This window comes from Microtus pennsylvanicus, chromosome 3, assembly GCF_037038515.1.
Source record: "Microtus pennsylvanicus isolate mMicPen1 chromosome 3, mMicPen1.hap1, whole genome shotgun sequence".
In the NCBI taxonomy this organism is placed as follows: Eukaryota; Metazoa; Chordata; class Mammalia; order Rodentia; family Cricetidae; genus Microtus; species Microtus pennsylvanicus.
Genome location: NC_134581.1, coordinates 114,656,542 through 114,678,190, shown reverse-complemented (window position 1 = coordinate 114,678,190; position 21,649 = coordinate 114,656,542). Strand labels below are relative to the sequence as shown.

General features: G+C 39.4%; 1 protein-coding gene across 1 annotated transcript in view; it reads right to left on the bottom strand.

Moving 5' to 3' along the window:
- Atp6v0d2 (ATPase H+ transporting V0 subunit d2) overlaps positions 1–18,387 on the bottom strand; it is a 41,531-nt gene extending 23,144 nt beyond the window's left edge. Inside the window, exons 1-2 of the mRNA XM_075968026.1 lie at positions 18,258–18,387; positions 4,515–4,686 (exon numbers count right to left, since the gene is read on the bottom strand). Coding sequence (XP_075824141.1) covers positions 4,515–4,686; positions 18,258–18,387 — 302 coding nt within the window. The remainder of the gene's footprint in view (positions 1–4,514; positions 4,687–18,257) is intronic.
- Positions 18,388–21,649: the final 3,262 nt, after the last annotated feature.

The following is a 21,649-nucleotide window of genomic DNA, read 5'->3' as shown; positions in this document are numbered from 1 at the left end:
GGGTCTTGAAGGTTGTATTTTTCTGGTCATTGTATTAAAATTTTTATCATCTTGGTAGTAGAATGCTTTGAATGCTTGAAAAATTATTTTAAAAAGATGCTCATCCAAAAGAGAAGAGCAGCTGAAATGCTTCTGTAAAGCACCGAGTAGGAAGGAAGAAAAACAATTTTAGTCTATACTAAGCAATCTTCACTAACATGCTGCTGGATCTGTTCCTTTGTTTCATAAACTGTGCATAATTATGGTATGCAAAAATCTTCATATATTCTTGCTATGAAGGATTTAAAAATATCTGCTCCACATTTTTAAAATAAGTTTCTCATGTACAGTAATTATCTCACATAAAATGTGCACAGCTTAAGATAATCAATTTAAATTTAGACTGTCTTTCTTAGGGTTGACTTTAACAGCACTACCGTGTTGCCTCAGGATATTTTCTACTAGGGAAAGATAGAATTCTGATTGTTGGAAGTTCACTGGGGCTACATAGGTGCTTGACTTCACAGAACATTTTGGAGGGAGTATTAGAGAAGATATTTCAGAACTGGGACACTGTTCCCACATTTGTACACAGTTGGTTATTGACATAAATCTCTAAGCTCTGCAGAAAGCAGCAGGCTTCTGCCAGAAATGAAAAGTCACAGCACAATATATGATGAGATAGAACACAGATCGCTCTGTAGGAGCCAGATGTGGTACACATCTGCAGTGCTGGCTCTCAGGAAGTTGAGGCAGGTGAATCAAAAGACCAGAGCCATCTTGGGCTGTAGGGTCAGGTAGCTACATGGTTTGACCTAGTCTCAAAATATTAAGGGTGGGGAGGGAGCTCAGTGAGAGAGTGCTTACTTAACATGCTCGTGACCCTGGTTCAATTCCCAAAAGTTCAAAAGTCATAAGACCTAGGTGCACATTCCCAGATCAATCCCAGATACTTGGTAGGTTGAGTCAAGAGGACTGTAAATTCTGGATCGGTCAGACAGTTTAGATAAGCCTGGCTCTTAGTGGGATTGTGTGTGAAAATGCAAAGTAAAGTGGTGGAAGCATATGCTTGGAATCTCCCGAACAGATTTTTCCTTTCTTTTCAGTTTTTTGAAAGAGTCCTACAGAGCTAGATGTGAACGCAGTGCTGAATGCTTGTCTTCCTACCATTAAGAGGCGTAGAAAGGAAGAACACAAATTCAAGGTCAAGTTGAGCTGTACGGTGAGACAGTCTCAAGAAAACAAGACAAAACAAAAAACTAGGCAATACAGGGCAGCAAATCCCTATAACCCAAGGAATTGAAAAGTGAAGGCAGGAGGATTAGGAATTGGAGGGTGGGTTTGACTACATTCTAAGTTCTAGACCACACAGGGCTACATAAAACACTGTATCAAAAAACCAAACCAACCAAACAAACAAACAAACAAACAAATTCATAAAATGTCCTAAACACACATGCAAATGCCCATAAATAAATAAAAAAAATAAAGATTACTGTATCTGAGGTATAGTCAGTGGTAGAGCACTTTGCCTAGTATGTGTGAGGTCCAGAGTTTGGTCTTCAGCACCAAAATCATACAATACCAATACTAAGTATTATAATATTAAATCACATCGAACCAAAAAGAGTTTTTGACACATTATTTCTAAAAAAGACTACTATATTAATTTACAAAGTATGCACATCAATTAAAAAGTTCTGTAAGCCCTAATAAAATAGGTAAATAATTTAGTCTAGTAATATATAAGTATGGAGTAATCAGTTCTACTCATAAGGAACAGAAAATCAAAGGGAGAGGTTACGAGCTTTTACCTTATCAGATTGGTAAAAGTTTTAAAAGAATACATAATGCTGGCAATTGTATAAGAACACAAGCCTTCTCGTATACTATTTTGGAGATTCAAACTGGTGCTATTTTTGTTGTGAGCAGTTTAGAAATATTTACCATAGTTTAAAATGCATTCTAACCTGAAGCAGGGGGATCACGAGTCTAAGGCAAGCCTGGGCTACATAGTGAGTCTCAGACTACTTATTTAGATACAGAGAACCTTTCTCAAAACAAAACAAGTCAAGGACAACATGTTTCTTTGACATATCACTTCTACTGCAACAAACTTGAATCTAGGAATCAACTCAAGACATGCCTAGATGGCTAGGGATGTGGCTCACTACCAGAGCACTTCCCTTTCCTTGCAAACATAAGGTACTGCACTGAAAAGAAATATCTTCATGGAAATTAGATAATTGCAATTTAATTTTTCAATGTAAAAAAATAAAAATAGTTTAGTACATGTTGAGAGATGACTGGTAAATGGAGTCATGGCATATTTATAACACAGAATTATATGATTATTTAAGGATGACAATGTTCACATGGATATCAGTAAGAAATATTAAGAGAGAGAGAAAGGGGGCAGAATGAAAGATGATGCCTATATACATTTGAAATATTGAGTGTTGGTTAGGGCATGCACTATTAGACACATATACATGTAAGTGATTTTATTAAAAAAGTACATAAGAAAATAAGAAGTGGTTCCACTGGGGAGAGGAACTGGATAGAGATCAAGGGATATGTGGAATAGGGCAATTTTTATGCTTTTCTAAACTCTTGTTAAGTTATAATCATGCTCCTTGATTTTTCCTTCTCTGCATGCCTTCTCTCTTTATTTTTCTCCCTTCCTTCAGTTTTTTCTCCTCCTATGCAACATGCATTATAGAGCCCAGGGTCTTTTCTGTGCTAACAAGTGCTCTCCCTAAGCAACAAATTCAGCCATATTTTTCTTGGCAATATTTATTAATCATGAAGTAAAGTTGATCTTCTAAGAGCATGAAATAGTAGGAAATCTCAAACAGTCAAACCTCCCTTTATTTCTGGTCTTGTCCAGTACTAATGACAGAATGTTCACATTGATTTGACCCATATTAACTATGGTATGTGGTTCTATTTCTATGGAATATTTTCTAGTTGTCATTTTTAGATTGAAATACATATCTGAAATAGTGTGAGAAGATTTTCTAACTGACATTTTCTTCTCAATCTAAAGTGAGGCACAGCAGCCAGCATCCATCCAGCTTTATTCAGCTCAGCAGAGTCTTTTTGTCTATTCACTAGACTCACGGTCAGAGCTGATGATATTTACATACTGTAAGAATAGATGATGAAGAAATAGAAGAGAGATGGGAACACAAAATCACCTTTATTGTTATACTACTAGGCAGTCTTAAAGGCAGAGGCTGAAACTGCCCCTTTAGAAGACCCCTCTGCCATCTGCCTAGTTGTCCTAACCCTCTCCTTGCTCCTCAGAACCTATCTCTACACTCCGTAGTTTTTTCCCAGACCCTTCTTACATGCACTCCAATCCTCACATTGATTCATAGACACTTTCCTGATTTCTGTCTACTGCTAAACACATTGTTCTATACCAAGTCCTGTTCTTTTATTTCATTTATCTACTTTTAGACCCATACAATCCAGCATTTACATCATTGCTAACATCTTTCTGTGAATACACTGCATGTTTGAGTGCTAAGCGTTTGGTAGAACTTGGGTCTATTAGTTATAACTTTGTTGCTTATAATTAAATTTGATCTATGTAATACACAGCATATCTGTTGTAAGTGTTTTTAGTTGGGACAGCTAGAGTGGTACAAAGCTATTTCAAATGTCTCAGGTGAGCACTGGTATAGTTTGTCATTTATTACTTTGTTAGCATTAGAATTTACCTTAGAATGGAAAGTTGAAACTACTGAAAAGGGAAAAGAATAAAATGTGCAACTATGACAGGAGGCAATTGTACTGTGAGAAAGGGACCAGAAAGGTAAATATGACCTTTAAAACAATTTTTAAGTCTTCTCCTGGTGTGGGAGGTCCTTCTGTATATGTGTTGCTATTATTGGTTAATGAATTAAAAAGCTGTTTTGGCCAGTGGCTTAACAGAATAGAGCTAGGCTGAGAAAACTAGACTGAATGCTGGGAGAAAGTGGAGTAAAAGGAGAAGCCATGTATCCATGCCAGAGACAGATACCTAAACTTTACTCAGTAAGCCACAGCATTGTGGCAATACACAGATTAATGGAGATGGTTAGTTTAGGATATGAGTTAGCCAGAAATACATTTAAGCTATTGGCCAAACAGTATTGTAATCAATATGGTTTCTGTGTGATTATTTTGGGACTGAGCAGCTTGGAACAAAGAAATGACCTCCTACAACATTCTCCCACCCTGAAAATGATACAAAAAGTCACATAAGATTTACCTCAGTACTAACACTTTAAGGATTAGCTCCACTCAGTATTCATTAAAACAAAAGCACTGTAGATGGAGGTTATCACCACCTCCACAATCAGCTTTATATCTATGAAGTCTTCTCTATTACAAAAACGGGTTGTAAATTCACCAGTCACTAAAATCTGTATGCATTCAAAATTGCAGGCAATAAGGTCTAACACAGACACTCAGGCCTGTTCTTCCACTTTTAAGCGTTAGGGGTCATCATCCATCATATTGGGGTTTAGCAGAGTTTTACTTACGTCATGTAGGTGAAAAATGTGCTCAGGGGCTCCAATGAATGATTCCGGAAATAGTCAAACTCTCTGCAGAGCTTTTTCCTCATCTCTGTGTCAATTTTGGAAACAGTGAGAGGGTTTGTTTCATTAGCCAGGAAGTTGCCATACTCAGTGGTCTGGAGATGAATTTTCAGATCTGAAATGTAAAGAACCCCCAAGTCAAGTTAAACTTGAAGAGGTATTTGTGGTAACTTTAAGATGAAGACATATTGATTATCTTCTTAGATTTTTACATGGGTGTATATATAATTAGACTACAGTGCTGATCTCTAAAGAAATGAAAAAGTCACTGTAAATATTGATATTGTAGCATACCATAAGAATTTCAAATTACCCAAGAAATGGTATTATTTCACACAGCTAAAAGCAAGCAAGCAAGCAAGCAAACAAACACAAAAAAGCTAGACCAGAGCCATTAATTTTAAATGTCATTTAAAAGGATCTGGAATCAATTGAGAGACAATCCTTTGAGCTGATGATTTCCAAGTTTTTCAATGGGAGAAGGCTCTTCCCCACCCTAAGTTTCACCTTCTGGTAGAGACCCAGATACACAGAGGTTAGAAGAAAAGTGTCCTTTGCTTGGCAGCCTTCACTTTATGCTGGTGATGTGTGTCTACTCTGTTGCTGCTGTTGACCACCAGTGCTGTCAACCTGTCAACTCAGGACCAGGGGACTCTCCAGGAATATTTTAGACCTTCACCACCACGTTGGGACTGCTATACCATCCAGCTTCATGGTCCAAACAGTGACAGGGTTGTCAACCTTTCCATTATGCAGAGGCCTACCCAGACCTATGGGTTGTAAGTCATTCTAGTGAAGTACCCATTACAATATTCACTCATTCTGTTAGTTCTGTTCCTATATAAAACTCTCAATAATACAGATGGCTTTACATTGGCAAATTTTAATCTTTAGTAAATAGCTTGAGAAATCTGAGAATGCTAAAGCTTTGTACAACTTGAGGAAAAGAAGAGACCAGTGACAGCTGACATAGATATAGGGTGGGATGGGCAGCCTCTGTAGCTCAATTTTAGTATCCTTTAATTACAGTGAAGAAGCTGAAGTCCAGAGGGACTTATATGGAGGTTGTCTTGAAACTAGAAAACGTTTTACTCAAAGAATCAAGCGTCACCACTACATCATCCATTCTTTAAATGCCAATGATTTGTATTGCAGAGAATTGACCTCAATTCCATCTTCATTTTATTGTCTATTCTTCGAAAGGCCATGGCCATACTTTTGTTACTGTTGATTCCACCCCACTCTCTAGAATCATGTAAGTACATTGGGATTCAAAGCCATATTTAATTGACTAAAAAGTCATTTAAAAGTTATAATTTGGGGCTGGCGAGATGGCTCAGAGGTTAAGAACATTGCCTGCTCTTCCAAAGGTCCTGAGCTCAATTCCCAGCAACCACATGGTGGCTCACAACCATCCGTAATTGGGTCTGATGCCCTCTTCTAGCCTTTGAGCATACACACAGACAGAATATTGTATACATAATTTTAAAAAAAGCTATAATTTGCTGTGATCAATGCAACCATTATCATATACTCTGTAAAGCCTCGAAGAAGAAAGAAGGGTTTAGAGTTGAAACAGTCAGGTTATGGCAAGGGTGAAATAAAGCAATAGGTCTGATTTAATCACCAGTTTAAAAAAAAAGGCAAGTGTAGTATATAGAAACTACTTCAAAATGTTAATTTCTCCTAATCTACTCCCTAAACAGTTTGATTGTCTAAGAACTTTGACTTTTATTCTCTAAATGAGGAATTTCCCAACTGATATATTCAGTTCCATTATTAGGTTTAATAATTATCTAGATTTTAATACATATATTAAATTGTTGTGTTGTGTTATGTTCAATATGGAATATCCCCCACAGATTCTTGGGTTTGGTCGCACTGTTTGGGAGATTGTAGAACCTTTGGTGTGGGGACACACATAGATGTGTGCCTGTTCCACCCCGACTGGAGGTCAGAGAGTTTGAGCTTATTTTGCTCTTTTAAAGTTGTTGCCAACAAATGTGACTACACACCCTGACCTAGGGTGTGGTTACTTAGTGTGTGAACATTAAGATGTCCCATAGGGGTGAATCTGGTCCACCCTGACCAAAGGTCAGAGAGGTCAAGTCCATTTCTGTTCCTTCTTTTAAAATGAGAGGTTTGACATACAGAATGGCTGCCTATGGGATACTTGGTCTGCGATGTGTTCACTACACATTCCTGCTCAAAACATCAAATGCTTTACTCAGGAAATAATTTCTTGATGTCTCGAGTACTGAAGAAAGTAACAGTTCTGGTTGTCCTTTCTGTCATGTTAAAGCAGTCTTTTGCCTTCTCCCCCACTTTGTATTAGAATATAAAAGCGTTTAACAAGTAAACGTGGGTGAATTCAGTATCCAGAATCCACTGAGTTGCCCTCCCTGTACTATCTATCCTATGTCTCTTCCTTATCTCTGTTCCTTCCACCTAACATTTGTACTCCACATGCCCCCTACCCTGAAGCATACAAGCCTGCTGTGGCTGGACCATGGCAGAAGTCACCCCCAAAAGGTGTCTCTTGACACTTTGGGTCATAGAATCTAAGCCTATTGGGTAAAGTTCAGTAAAATTACAGACCTTTCTCTGCTTCTAATCCTAAAAATGGGAACAGACCACAGACTGACTCACTGTGTCTTCAGTGACACAGTTCCTTAAACTGTAAGACACACTAAGACATTCTTTCCTTAAGTTGCATAGGTCAGATATTTTTCACAATTATGAGAAAATTAATTAATATAAAACAAGGCACTTCATCTATTTTGCTAACAATATTATTCATATAATATTAAAACTGCATAATTCTCTTCAGTGCTTTAGTATATCAAATCATCTTTTTCTTCCTCCCTCTCTCCCTTCCTCCCTTCCCTTCCTGTCTTTCCTGTCTTCGCCCTCTCTTCCTTCTCCTCCTCCCGGTTCCTCTTCCTCTCTCTCTCCAATTCTCCCTCTTTTGCTTCTTCCTCCCTTTCTTTCTATGGTCTTGGGGGTTTTCACATGTAGGTAAGCTAGCTTTGAACTCAATAGCCTTCTGCCTCAGCCTCCCACCTATTGGAATTATAAGCATCTATTTCTTCACTAAAATTTCCCTCCTACCTTTTCTTGTTTTGGATGATCATCTGACACACAGATTCTTTTGCCAATCTATTAATTGATTTTCCTAGGCTCTTTGCTGTTTATGAACTTCTGTCATAAAATTTACCCTTTTCTAAGAACTGTTTTAATATTGTCCTGCTCTTATAAGTGGCGTGTAATAGTCACTTGCTTCTCTGAGTAATTTAAAACAAGACTTAGAAGCCTCAGCAAGGGACCTCTGCTGAAGCATGTCCAAGCCAGTGACCTCCTCCAGAGCAGGCCTGAGTCAGTGACCTCTGCCAGAGCAGGCTTGAGTCAGGGACCTCCAGGAGACCGAGCCCAAACCAAGGACTTCCACAGGAACAGGTCTGAGCAAGCAACCTCCATTGGAGCAGGCCCAAGCCAGTGACCTCCACTGGAGCAGGCATGAGTCAGCAACCTCTGCAGGAGAAGGAACGGGTAAGAGGGAGTGACCATGAAGGGAGCAGGGCTGAGCCAGAGACATCTGTGGAACTGGACCTAAGCCAGGGGCCTCTGCGGGAGTAAGCCTGAGCCAGGGACATCTGCAGGAACAGGCCCAAGTCAGCAACCTCCACAGGGCAGGTACAAGGGATTGACTGCCAAACAAGGAGGCCTGAATCAGAGATTTCTGTGGTACCAGGCCGGAGCCAGCTTCCTCTGTGGGAGCAGGTCTGAGCCAGCTTCCTCTGTGGGAGCAGGCTTGAGCCAGCTACCTCTGTGGTTCCAGGTCTGAGCCAGCTACCTCTGTGGGAGCAGGCTTGAGCTAGCAGCCTCTGTGGTTCCAGGTCTGAGCCAGCTACCTCTGTGGGAGCAGGCTTGAGCTAGCAGCCTCTGTGGGAGCAGGTCTGAGAAAGCAACCTCTGCAGGAACATGTGTGAGAGAGCAACCACCAGGGGAACAGGCTCAAATCAGATGCCTCTATGGGACCAGGACAAAGTCAGGGATCTTCACAGAGACAGGCCCAAGCCAAAGACATCTTTGGGAACAAGCCCAAGCCAGCAACCTCTGCCAGAGCAGAGCCCAAGCAAATGACCTCTGTGAACTCAACTCACAGGTAACAGACTGGATATTGAAACAGAATCCATCCTACTTCTGCATATAAGAAACATACCTCAACCTCAAAGACAAACATTGTCTCAGAGTAAAAGGTTGGGAAAAAATTGTTCAATCAAATTAATCTAAGAAACAAGCTGGTGTAGCTATCCCATTATCTAACAAAATAGACTTCAAACTAAAATCAATCAAAAGAGACAAAGAAGGACATTTCATATTAGTTACAGGAAAAATCCATCAAAAGGAAATCTCAATACTGAACATCTATGCCCTAAATAGAAGGGTACCATCATATCTAAAAGAAACACTACTCAAAAAAAAACCAAAAAAAAAAAAAAAAAGGCCAGGCGGTGGTGGCACACACCTTTAATCCCAGCACTTGGGAGGCAGAGGCAAGCGGATCTCTGTGAGTTCGAGACCAGCCTGGTCTACAAGAGCTAGTTCCAGGACAGGCTCCAAAACCATAGAGAAACCCTGTCTCGAAAAAACAAACAAACAAACAAAAAAAAAAAGAAACACTACTAAAGCTTAAATCATACATTAAACCCCACACAGTAATAGTGGGAGACTTCAGCACCCCACTTTCACCACTGGACAGGTTTGCAAGACATTAACAGAGAAATAAGAGAACTAACAGATGCTATGACTCAAATGAACTTAAGAGACATCTATGGAACATTCCATTCAAACATAAAAGAATATATCTTCTTTTCAGCACTTCATGGAAACTTCTCAAAAACTGACAACATACTAAGTAACAAAGCAAATCTCAACAGATTAAAAAAATGGAATAACCCCATGTATCTTACTGGATCTCCATTGTAGTAAGAGGGGCTGCTTGTTGGTCCTCGGCTGCTCAGATCCCCGAAATAATCACACAGAAATCATATTAATTACATCACTGCTTTGTCCATTAGCTCTAGCTTCTTTTTGGCTAACTCTTACATATTAATTTAACTCATTTCTATTAATTTGTGTATTGTCATGTGACAGTGGCTTACTGGCAAAGTTTCAGCATGTCTGACTCTGGCGGTGGCTCCATGGCTTCTTTTTGACTCCACCATTCTTTCTCCCAGAATACAGCCTAGCTTTTTTTGCCTGGTTCTGTTCTGTTCTTGCCATAGGATCAAAGCAGTTCTTTATTCATTAACCAATAAAAGCAACATATAGACAGAAGGACTTCCCACACCACACCATGGCTTAAAATTAGAATTAAACAGCAACACTAATTTCAGAAAGCACACAAACACATGCAAATTAAGCAATGCTCACCTGAATCACAAATGGGTAAAGAAAAAAATAAAGGAAGAAAAAAAGACTTCCTAAAATTCAATGAAAATGATCACACAACATACCCAAATTTATGGGACACAATGAAAGCAGTGTAAAGAGGAAAGTTCATAGCACTAAATGTCTATATAAAGAAGCTGGAAAAAATCCCACACCAGTGAGTTAACAGAACACCTGAACACTCTAGAACAAAAAGAAGCAAACTCACCCAGAAGGACTAGACAGCAGGAAATAAACAAATTGAGAGCTGAAATTAGCAAATAGAAATTGATATGGGATTCCCCTCTGTATGCTGTGAATACCATTGGTTAATAAGTAAACTGGCTTGGCCTAATAGGGTAAAACAAAACAAAGCTAGGTGGGGAAAACTAAACTGAATGCTGGGAGAAGACAGAGTCAGGGGAGAAGCCATGAAGCCACCAGCAGAGACAGATGTGCTAAAACTTTGCTGGTAAAAGAACAAATAATCCAATAAAAGATGGGGGTACAGATATAAACAGAGAACTCTCAACAGATGAATCTAAAATGGTTGAAAGATATTTAAGGAAATGTTCAACATCCTTAGCCATCAGAGAAATGCAAATCAAAACAACTCTGAGATTCCATCTTACACATGTAAGAATGGCCAAGACCAAAAACACTAATGACAACTATGCTTGGGAGGATGTGAGGTAAAGGAAACACTCTTCCCTTGCTGGTGGAAGTGCAAACTGGCACCCTCACTTTGGAAATCAGTGTGACAGTTTCTCAGAAAATTAGGAAACAGCCTACCTTAAGACCCAGAAATACCATTTTGGGGCATAACCCAAAGGATGCTCAATTATACCACAAGGACATGTGCTCAACTATGTTCATATCAGTATTGTTTGTCATAGCTAGAGCCTGGAAACAACATAAATACCCCTTGACCAAGAATGGATAAAGAAGATGTGGTATATTTACACAATGGAATATTTTACAGTGAAAAAAAAAACAAAATGGCATCTTGAAATGTGTGGGTAAATGGATGGATCGAGAAAACATCATATTGAGTGAGGTAGCTCGCACTCAAAAAGACCAATATAATATGTATTTACTCATAAGTGTCTTTTAGACATAAAGCAAAGAAAAACTAGCCTACAATTCACAATCCAGAGAACCTAGACAGCGAAGAGGACCCTAATAGAGACATAAGTTGGTGTGGAAAGTCCTTCTGTTTATGTGTTGCTTTTATTGGTTAATAAAGAAGCTGCCCTCAGCCAATGGCTTAACAGAATATAGAGGACATAAGAGAGAGAGAGAGAGAGAGAGAGAGAGAGAGAGAGAGAGAGAGAGAGAGAGAGAAGCCTGAATCAGAGAGATGCCATGTAGCCCCACCAGAGACAGACATCAGATGAAACTTTATACAGGAAGCCACAGCCACATGGCAATACACAGATTAATAGAAATGGGTTAAGATTCAGCCAGAAATATGCTTGATCTACTGGCCACACAGTATTGTAAATAATATAGTTTCTGTGCAATTATTTCACTGCATGTTAAGGATCACAAAGTTGAAGTTTGCCAATTCTGTGTCACCAGGGCCACTATAGCAAAGGGCCTCTAGAAGTAGACTTGAAATGAGGGTAAAAAGGGAAACAGATATTTTCTAAGAAAATTAGGTAAAGGGAATTTGTGACTGAAGAGATATGTATAAAAAAATGTCAAAAGCTTCTGACCCAAGGATTGAAAGATGGATAGGCAGAGGTCAGTTGACAGTTGAGTGAAAGCCACTAGTGTACCATGGAACAGCAATAGTGTTGCATGTTCATCTAAATATAAAACAAAAGTAAATCCCACAATGTGGAACAAATTGTGTCTAACGATTCAGAGAAAAGTCTTTGTAATAACAGTCTTTCTCCTATATGTATTTTTACTTTTTCACAAAAGTTTTTAGTGTGTGTGTATTTGTGTCCACAAGTCAGAAGTGGGTATCCACTCCAAATGGTCCTGGAGTTATAGACAGTAGTGAATTGATATGGGTGCTGGGAACTAAAACAGTCCTCTGCAAGAACTGCAAGTATTCTTAACTGCTGAGCCATCTCTTTGGCCCCCATATTTTAAATGTAAAAGGAATCTGTATGTGTGTGTATACAGTGAAAAATTTCCAATATTTCTTATATGCCACATCACTTACTCTTATCTTCAGGTAATATATAATATTATATATTCTAATATATTGTTATAATAACTGTATTTAGTTTATTTTAAATCATTACATATTCTTTGCATCTAGATAATAATATAACTTTTTTTTCAAAAATATAACACCTTTTAAGAAGCTAAGACATATCATCCCACACATGGTCCTCTTTGCTTAGCTCACTTCATGAGAGCTAATCTTGGTAATCTTTTCACTTCCAGTATACAGGAGTTTCTTATTTTAGTTTTAAGTTTTTCCAGCTGTAGAATATTCCATTATAAGTGTAATGATTTATTCTGTCCCTTTAAGAAACAAGCAACACTCACTTCCCCCCTCCACTAAGGCAGGCAGATCTTCCTTCCTGCGTTTAGCCTGAATTCCTTCCTTTTCTGTCTCTCTCTCTAAGAGGCAGCTTCCGCCTCTTCCCACTTCTCCCCTCCCACTTCTGTCTCTCCCTCCCTCCCTCCCTCCCTCCCTCCCTCCCTCCCTCCCCCTCTCTCTGTCTTCCTTTTCTTTTCCCCTTCCCCCTTCCCCCTCCATAACCCACTAAATAAATATTCAACCTCATTCTGAATGGTGTGCCTATCCATGTCTCTGTCTCTCGCCTCCCACCACATGGCTCCCTGCCCAGGACCAGCTGCCTTCAGAGACCTGTGGTATGGTCTCATAGCATGCTCATCTGTCTGTCTCTCCTCATGGCCCACTGCAGCCATTCATGGAACTGTGCCATCCCTACCTTGGACTGGCTGCTCTCAGAACCTGCTGTTTGCTGCCTGCTGCCACATGACCCACTGCTTCTACTCAGGGACCTGCACCAGTCCCTGCCTAGGACTGGCTGCTCTTGGGACCAGCTGCCCACTGCTGCTGCTCAGGGACTTGCAGCATTTCTGCCACTGTAGCCACCAGGGATCCTGCTGCATTTTTAATTTTTCCATTACAGTAAGAATGTCCCCAAACATAATTAACTAGTTCCCTACAGAGGGTCATTTGATTGGCACCTGTGGAGGTTTGGATGAGAATGTTCCTTATAGGTTATGTCATTTGAATACTTGGTCCTTAAGATGGAGGATGGCAATGTTACAGGAACCTAAGGAGGTATAACCTTGCTGTAGGAGGTACTTCCTGGGGGTGGACTTTGAGGTTTCAAAGCCTCAGTGCCCTTTCTGGTTCTTTCTCAGCTTCCTGTTTGGTGTTCAAAATGTTAAGTTCTCAACTTCAACTCTAGCTGCCATGCCTCTTGTCTGTCATCATGGACTCATCTGTCTGGAACCAGAGGGTCAAATAAACCGTCCCTTCTATAAGTTGCTGTGGTCGTGGCATTTTATCACAGCAGTAGAAAAGTAACTAACACAGCACCCATCTTTTGCTGTGTTATAATAATACAAATAATAATAATACAACAAAGAGCATTTGCACAAATGTCCTCTCACATGTGTGTAAGCCTCACGATGGAAGGTGAAACTTCCTGGCACTATTTTTATGCATTTGGAAATTTGATTGGTTCTGCTAAACTGCCCTCTTTAAGGGTTTCTTATTTGCCTAACCATTTCCTTTTCTAGAATGAGAGTCCTTTTAAGGCAGGAATTATATCTTATCCATATTTTCTTCTTTGGACTTAGCCAGAAAGTGTTTAATGTATGCCAACTGCATTAGTTCCTACTTAAAGGCGCAGTTGGGAAAGGACTGGAGATCAATTCCCTTTAAAGAGACCTTATGGTCAGGAACATAAAGTGGGCATCTTTCATTACCTTCCAAAAATTTGTGTCAAGGAGAACAATGTGAAAATCCATTATAGAGTATTGTCCACACCCCAGAGCCAGTGCACTCTTTCATTGTGTTCGGAAAAGCCTATTCATTACTGAACTTCAGGTATTGGCATCTCCACCTTGTCTTTTTCTAAGAGGTATGGCTAGTTCCACAATTATTTGTAGTTGACATTCTGATGAAAATGGTGTGTTGTTTTCAAGAGTAATAGCTTCCTTCTTCTGTTCCCAGGAAAGACTGACTTTTACTGACTCCCATGACTAGTTCATGCTTCAATTAGTCAGAGTCAGACTTGGAATGGCTGAGTGTCTCTGACCACATTTGTCCAGTGATACCCACAAGTCAGCACAATCCTGAATATGAAGATTCCCAAAGTTTTTTACTTGACAATTTTATTTTCTGTCTTCTAAAGTTACTTGAATACCATGTATTCTGTGTAAATGATTCTAAAATAGTCTGCTGTTATCACATCAGAACAGGTTTAAAGACTACAGGATTTAACACAGTGAAAAAAATTCAATTTTTGGTAAGTTAGCTTTTCCTCTGCTAAATGCACCTGCTTCAACATAGTACTGTAACAGCACAGTTTTACCTTCCCTTCTTTATTCACAATTCACATAGTGCATACTCTGCAAAGGTAAACAGAAGTCCTTAAGTCCTTTACTTTCATCTCAGAAGATCCTCTTGATTGATTCTTAGCCATGAGTTGGCTCAAAGGGTACCTGCAGCCGGGCGGTGGTGCTGCACACCTTTAATCCCAGCACTTGGGAGGCAGAGGCAGGCGGATCTCTGTGAGTTCGAGACCAGCCTGGTCTACAAGAGCTAGTTCTAGGACAGGCTCCAAAACCACAGAGAAACCCTGTCTCGAAAAACCAAAAAAAAAAGGGGGGTACCTGCATATTCACAAAAGCAACAAATACCTTACTTTCCAGAGCTGTTACTTCCTAACATCCTAGAAATGGACTATGTAGGGCAGTCTGTGTTATTTCTATTAGTAAAACAGAATTGGCATCAAAACAGCACAGTTTGAGTCCTCTTTCTCTCTCTCTCTCTCTCTCTCTCTCTCTCTCTCTCTCTCTCTCTCTCTCTCTGTGTGTGTGTGTGTGTGTGTGTGTGTGTGTGTGTGTGTGTGTGTGTGTGTGTGTGTTGCTGGAGATGTTCCTTAGAGCTTCATGCATGACTAGGCAAGTAGCAAGCACTCTATCACTGAGCCATATCTCGCAATGTACCCTATGTCTCTTAGTAGAAATCAAGTGGAAAAAGAAGCACTGATATCTCTATTTTCTGTTGTTGGTAGCCTGTAGGTTGCTCACAGCCAGTCTAAGCCTCAGTGTACTCAGGTGTATGAGGACAAAAAGTTCTTAATTGAGAAGTTAGAGGTATGTTTCAAAGATTTAGAGTGCTTGCTGCTTTTGCAGAGCTATATATCAAGTGATGTGCAGCTTTCTACAACTACAGCTCCAAGTCATCCATGCCCTCTTTTGACATCTGTGGACACCTACACACATGTGATGTACACATACCCAAAGGTACATATTTTAAAAATGCTTAAAAGGTTTTCTCATCTGGATTTTTTTAAAATATTTATTTATTTATTTATTTATTATGTATACAATAGTCTATCTGTATGTATGTCTGCAGGCCAGAAGAGGGCACCAGACTTCATTACAGATGGTTGTGAGCCACCATGTGGTTACTGGGAATTGAACTCAGAACCTTTGGAAGAGCAGGCAATGCTCTTCACCACTGAGCCATCTCTCCAGCCCTCATCTGGATTTTTTTTTCAGTGTCTATGATAACTCAAATGTGGTTAGCTTTTGGTATCTGAATTTCTGGGTATCTTCCAATAGTTGTCTGTCACACAAATGTATGTAAGGTTGGAAGCAGTCCCAATAAGCTGTTCTGAGGTTCTGTTTGGTCAGCCCACCCTTCTGAGTTCTGAGTGTGTAGACAGATATCTGAAAATTGAATAATTGAAAAAAATTGTACTGAGAAGAAAGAAAAATCATGAGATATAATGATGACAAAGCAAAGATGAACTGGGCAGCATTTCCCAACTAGGATACAGGGATGCCTTCTCATGGTTCACTACCCCTTAGTGTTGTTTGTGAAGTTATATGTGTGGGCACATGTACAGTTTTCCAAGAAGCATCATTCCTGAGGTCTCAAAAAGGGATTGAAAACTTGCCTTGAAAATAAAGATATTAAATCCAGTTAGGCAACTGTTCTAGGCCAGATACATTTTACATAAATTTCTTTCTTCTCTTCCCTTTCCTCTTTCAGTGAATCTTTTGATTAAAATGTTCCATGGCAAAATCATTGTATAAATTTAAAAAAGAAAAAATACTTTTATTTCATTTTTAATGTGTGAGGGGCGGGTATGTGTATATTTGAATGGGGGTGCTTTTGGAGGCCTGAAGCATCAGATGCCCCTGTAGCTGATGTTCCTAGATGGTGGCGACCTTTCTGCCTAGTGAGGGTGTTGGGAACTGAATTCAGGTCCTCTGCCAGAGCAGTTCTTACTCTTAACCACTGAGCCATCTCTTCAGCCCCTCTTGTAACCTTTAATTCTTTATTTATGTCCTCCTTACTTTTTTTTTTTTTTTTTTTTTTTTTTGGTTTTTCGAGACAGGGTTTCTCTGTGGCTTTGGAGCCTGTCCTGGAACTAAGTCTGTAGACCAGGCTGGTCTCGAACTCACAGAGATCCACCTGCCTCTGCCTCCCGAGTGCTGGGATTAAAGGCGTGAGCCACCATCGCCCGGTCTCCTCCTTACTTTTTTATACCCTAAAATTCTTTCTCCAACTTTGATACTTCTTTGATTTCTCTCTGATATGAGCAGTGAGTGTCTGGTGTCAAATGGCAGCTCAAGTTTTGCTTGCATTTAAATTAGCATTTTTTATTGCTTGTAGAGGCTTGACTCAAAACTAAATAGAATTTATTCAAAAGGCTGACTTCTCTCTGAAGCATGTATTCTTCCCTGTGTTAAAGATTTTTTCTACTTTAATTTATACAGACATTTCTATAAGCAATTAACATTCTCTAGTCACCAAACTCCTAACTGTATTTGGAATTATGTATCATTGTTTGTAGTCAATAGAATTATATATCATTTGAAAGATCTGTTTATAAAGTAAATTGAAAGGCCAGACAAGGCTGATATCACCTTGAGCCCTTAATGCTGGCTATAACTAGTCACTGTTATATAATGGTGATCTTAGCTTCCTTCAGTCTTACAAGGAAGTTAACTATCAAAGTCACCTTCAAAAGGTTTTTTTAAAAACATGGTTTGTTGTCCACCCCTAAACCATTTTTGCCACCTAATTCATTACTTTTCCAAGAATTTTTCCCTTATTGCTTTTTCTTGTAGTATAATCTGGATGTTTTTCAAAATGAGTAAACAAAGGTGTTTTTAATAATAAAACAGTTACAGATGTGCATTCTTTGTTAAGGTTTAAGAAAAATGTGATTTAAGGAAAATTATCATTTACTGGGTACATATCTATTTTTCTCCTTAATAACTAAGTAGGAATTCTTTCCCTGCATATAAGGGAAGACTTTTGAGGCTCAGAGACTTTGAAAACTCAGTCACCAACTTAGATGTAGCAGAGATTAAAACCAAGACTTTTAATCCACCACACTCCTGGCTTTTCTTTTTCACTTGTCTTTCAGTTATAAAGGCAAATCTCAAACAAATTTTCAAATCAATACTGAAAAGCTGGAGCCAGACAAAAATCTCTCTAAACCAAAACTCTTAGCTGTTTCTTTCTCCATAGACTCATGTTGGTGAAGGGTATTACCTAGTACTGTTTATAGTAATATGGATAAAAAGAGAGTTAGGATGACAAAGGAAACACAATATTTTAAAGTATAATTATCAGAATATATTAAAAATGTGTACAATATGCTCTTAACTGAGACATTACAAATCAAGGTAAAAATATCCTTGAAATTAGAGTAGCATCTAAATTCAAACTAAGAAGCATTAATATATTTGAGAATACTTGCAAGAACATCAGGGAATAGCCGTGGGTTTCTGGGTGGATATCAGTAGCAGGTGATGCTCAGACCACTTGCTCAGATCACCTGCATTCACAATGGAACGGAATGTTAAACTATTAAATTATATAAATAGATATCAATCTTTTTTCCTCACATCCAAGGTCCCTAAACCAAAGGCATTTGAATTCCAGGACTAAGAACCTGTTCTGACCTTCTGAGTAGGTGATTGCAGCCCTTTTCCTCCCTTCCAGAGGGCAATATCATTTTTGCTTGTGTTTCTTTTAATGGGATGAGGGGAGGGACTTACCTTCCAAGGTCTCACACTGCACTAGGTTGACATAGTCCTGCTGAGTTAGGAGGCTGGCTTTACATCCTCTCACCAGGCCCTCCAGGTAGCCATGATCCACATTGAAGTGTAGCTCTGCAGTTTCAAGCATAGTTCTCAGGCTGAAGTTGCTGCCACAGAACACTGGCCCTGGTCTGGTAAAGTGTGGGTGTCTCAGTCACTCAGCTGATAGTCAGGCTGCTACTGACTAGTTTGCTCCAGTTTCAGCAGCTTTCAACACAGTGCCTGGATCTTGTTTTTATATCAACAGTGAGTCAGCCAGATGGTCTAAGTACACCCCAGGAGAAATTCACTGTTAGGAGGAGCAAAGGTGAGAGGATGGGTCCTGGTCATCTCTTTCTCCCACAGTCAAGGTCAAGAGAGTTTCACCAATGAGAGACTCAATGAAAGACCAGGATGTTATGTAAATACACCTTTTCCACAGTTGAACTTTAATTATGTTACATTTTTTGAGGAATGTTAATATGAACAAAAGTTTCTTTTTAAACACTGAAAATGCTGGGTTTGATGGTTTGTGCCTTTAGTAGTATAACTTGAGAAACTTATGCAGATTTACCATGAATTTACCAACTTGGGTTAAAGAGTGAAACTCTGTCTCTAAAAATAAAATAATCAAAAAGCATTCTTTAAAAAAATAACAAATGTTTGCAGACAGAAGGGATAATTCTGTAATATAGTGTATTTAAATGACAAATAATTAGTCATGTCTTACAATTGCCAAGGGCTGCTGGTTATTTCTTAACTAGTCTAGGACCACAGCCTTACATTTATTTATTTAACAATAAGCCACAACTTCCTTTGCACACTGGGCGGATTATAATGCACTATATATATATATATATTGGTTACTTTGAGACACTTTTGACTGCCCAAGTCACAAAGAATCAGATTTCAAAAGCTATGAGGTAGCTCAGAAAACACAGCTGGCAATGCAATAGGTATCAACAAAGCCAGCACATAATTGCTCCAAAAGGATTACTTGTTTTCCCAATATACTTAGATCACAAACTAACAAATGTCTTCAGTGTGAATTTCCTAGGTAGGATTGCCTATGTATTCTGCCAAATGCTCACATAAAGTTAAGAAGTCAGAACTGCTCTGGGCTTTCTCAGCATGTCCACATTGACTGGAAGTAGAAGAGATCCAATCAATGTAAATGCTGCTGTAGTGTGGTGGCATTTTAATTGTATTTTAATAAAGACTGCCTGAAGATCTGAGAGAAAAACAGTCCCACTGGTCAGCCATACAGACCAAGTTATGGTAACACACACCTTTAATCCTAGTAGTCACACTAGTTGCCATAGAAATCGGGTGGTGCATACCTTTAATCCCAGTGGAGCATGCTTTAATGACAGCTCTAGAGAAGAATATAAAATGGGGTGAGACAATCAAGAATCTTGCAAGCTTATTCATCACTTTGATAGGTCTGTATGACTGTGTGTTGTCATAAAATGACTGTATGCTATCATTTTATATAGTTAAAATGAATGGATGTTGAGAAACCGCCACACTGCTTCCAATAGTGGTTGCACAAGTTTGCATTCCCATCAACAATGGATGAGTGTTCCCCTTACTCCACATCCTCTCCAGCAAAGGCTATCATTGGTGTTTTTTATTTTAGCCATTCTGACAGGTGTAAGATGGTATCTCAAAGTTGTTTTGATTTGCATTTCCCTGATCACTACGGAGGTTGAGCATGACCTTAAGTGTCTTTTGGCCATTTGAAATTCTTCTGTTGAGAATTCTCTATTCAGTTCAGTGCCCCATTTTTTAATTGGGTTAATTAGCATTTTAAAGTCTAGTTTCCTGAGTTCTCTATATATTTTGGAGATCAGACCTTTGTCTGTTGCGGGGTTGGTGAAGATCTTCTCCCAGTCAGTAGGTTGCCTTTGTGTCTTACTGACAGTGTTCTTTGCTATACAGAAGCTTCTCAGTTTTAGTAGGTCCCATTTATTCAATGTTTCCCTTAATGTCTGTGCTGTTGGGGTTATACCTAAGAAGCGTTCACCTGTGCCCATCTGTTGTAGGGTACTTCCCACTTTCTCTTCTATCAAGTTCAGTGTGTTCGGGCTGATATTGAGGTCTTTAATCCATTTGGACTTGAGTTTTGTGCATGGTGATAGATATGGGTCTATTTTCATTCTTCTACAGGTTGACATCCAGTTGTGCCAGCACCATTTGTTGAAGATGCTCTCTTTCTTCCATTGTATACTTTTAGCTCCTTTATCAAAAATCAGGTGTTCATAGGTTTGTGGGTTAAAATCCTGGAGACAGGATCATCATTTCAGACTGAGGTCAAGGTAAGAGCCAGGGGCTAGTTGTTTTGCTTTTCAGATATCCAGGTTGAACCCCAATTTCTGACTTTTAGCTCCTTTATCGAAAATCAGGTGTTCATAGGTTTGTGGGTTAATGTCAGGGTCTTCTATTCGATTCCATTGGTCGAGTTCTCTGTTTTTATGCCTGAAGTCAGGGATGGTAATGCCTCCAGACATTCCTTTATTGTATAAGATTGTTTTGGGTATCCTGGGTTTTTTGTTTTTGAGACAGACGGTGGGGCTAATCTATTGGGAGATCACCAAGGCCAGCTGGACTGGGACTGAAAATGCATGGGATAAAACCGGACTTTCTGAATATGGTGGACAATGAGGGCTGCTGAGAAGCCAAGGACAATGGCACTGAGTTTTGACCCTACTGCATGTCCTGGCTTTGTGGGAGCCTAGCTGGTTTGGATGCTCACCTTCCTAGACCTGGATAGAGGGGGGAAGGACTTTAGACTGCCCACAGGGCATTTTGGACTGCTCTTTGGACTGGAGAGGGAGCAGGAGGGGAGTGGGGGATGGGGAGTGGGGGGAGGGGAAGGGAGGCAGGGAGGAGGCAGAAATTTTTAATAAAAAAATTTTAATAAAAAATGAATGGATGGTACAAGTAACATATAACTGATGTACTGATGTAGGATGTTCTTCTGTATATGTGTTGCTTTTATTGGTTGATGAATAAAGCTGTTTTGACCAATGATTTAGCAGAGTATAGCTAAGCGGCAGAGAGAGAGAGAGAGAAAGAGAGAGTAGGTCGAGTCAGAGAAACGCCATATACTTGCCAAAGGAGAAAGATGCCAGAAACTTTTCAGTAAGCCACAGCCTTGTGGTGATACACACATTAATAGAAATGGGCTAATTTAAGATATAAGAGCTAGTTAGGATTATGCTTGAGCCATTGGCCGAACAGTGTTGTAATTAATATAGTTTCTGTGTGTTTATTTGGGTCTGGGCAGCCGGGAAACAAAAGAGCAGTCTCTGGTTACACAAAACAACAAAAAAAAATTTTATCACATTATTGTTTCACTATTATTTAAA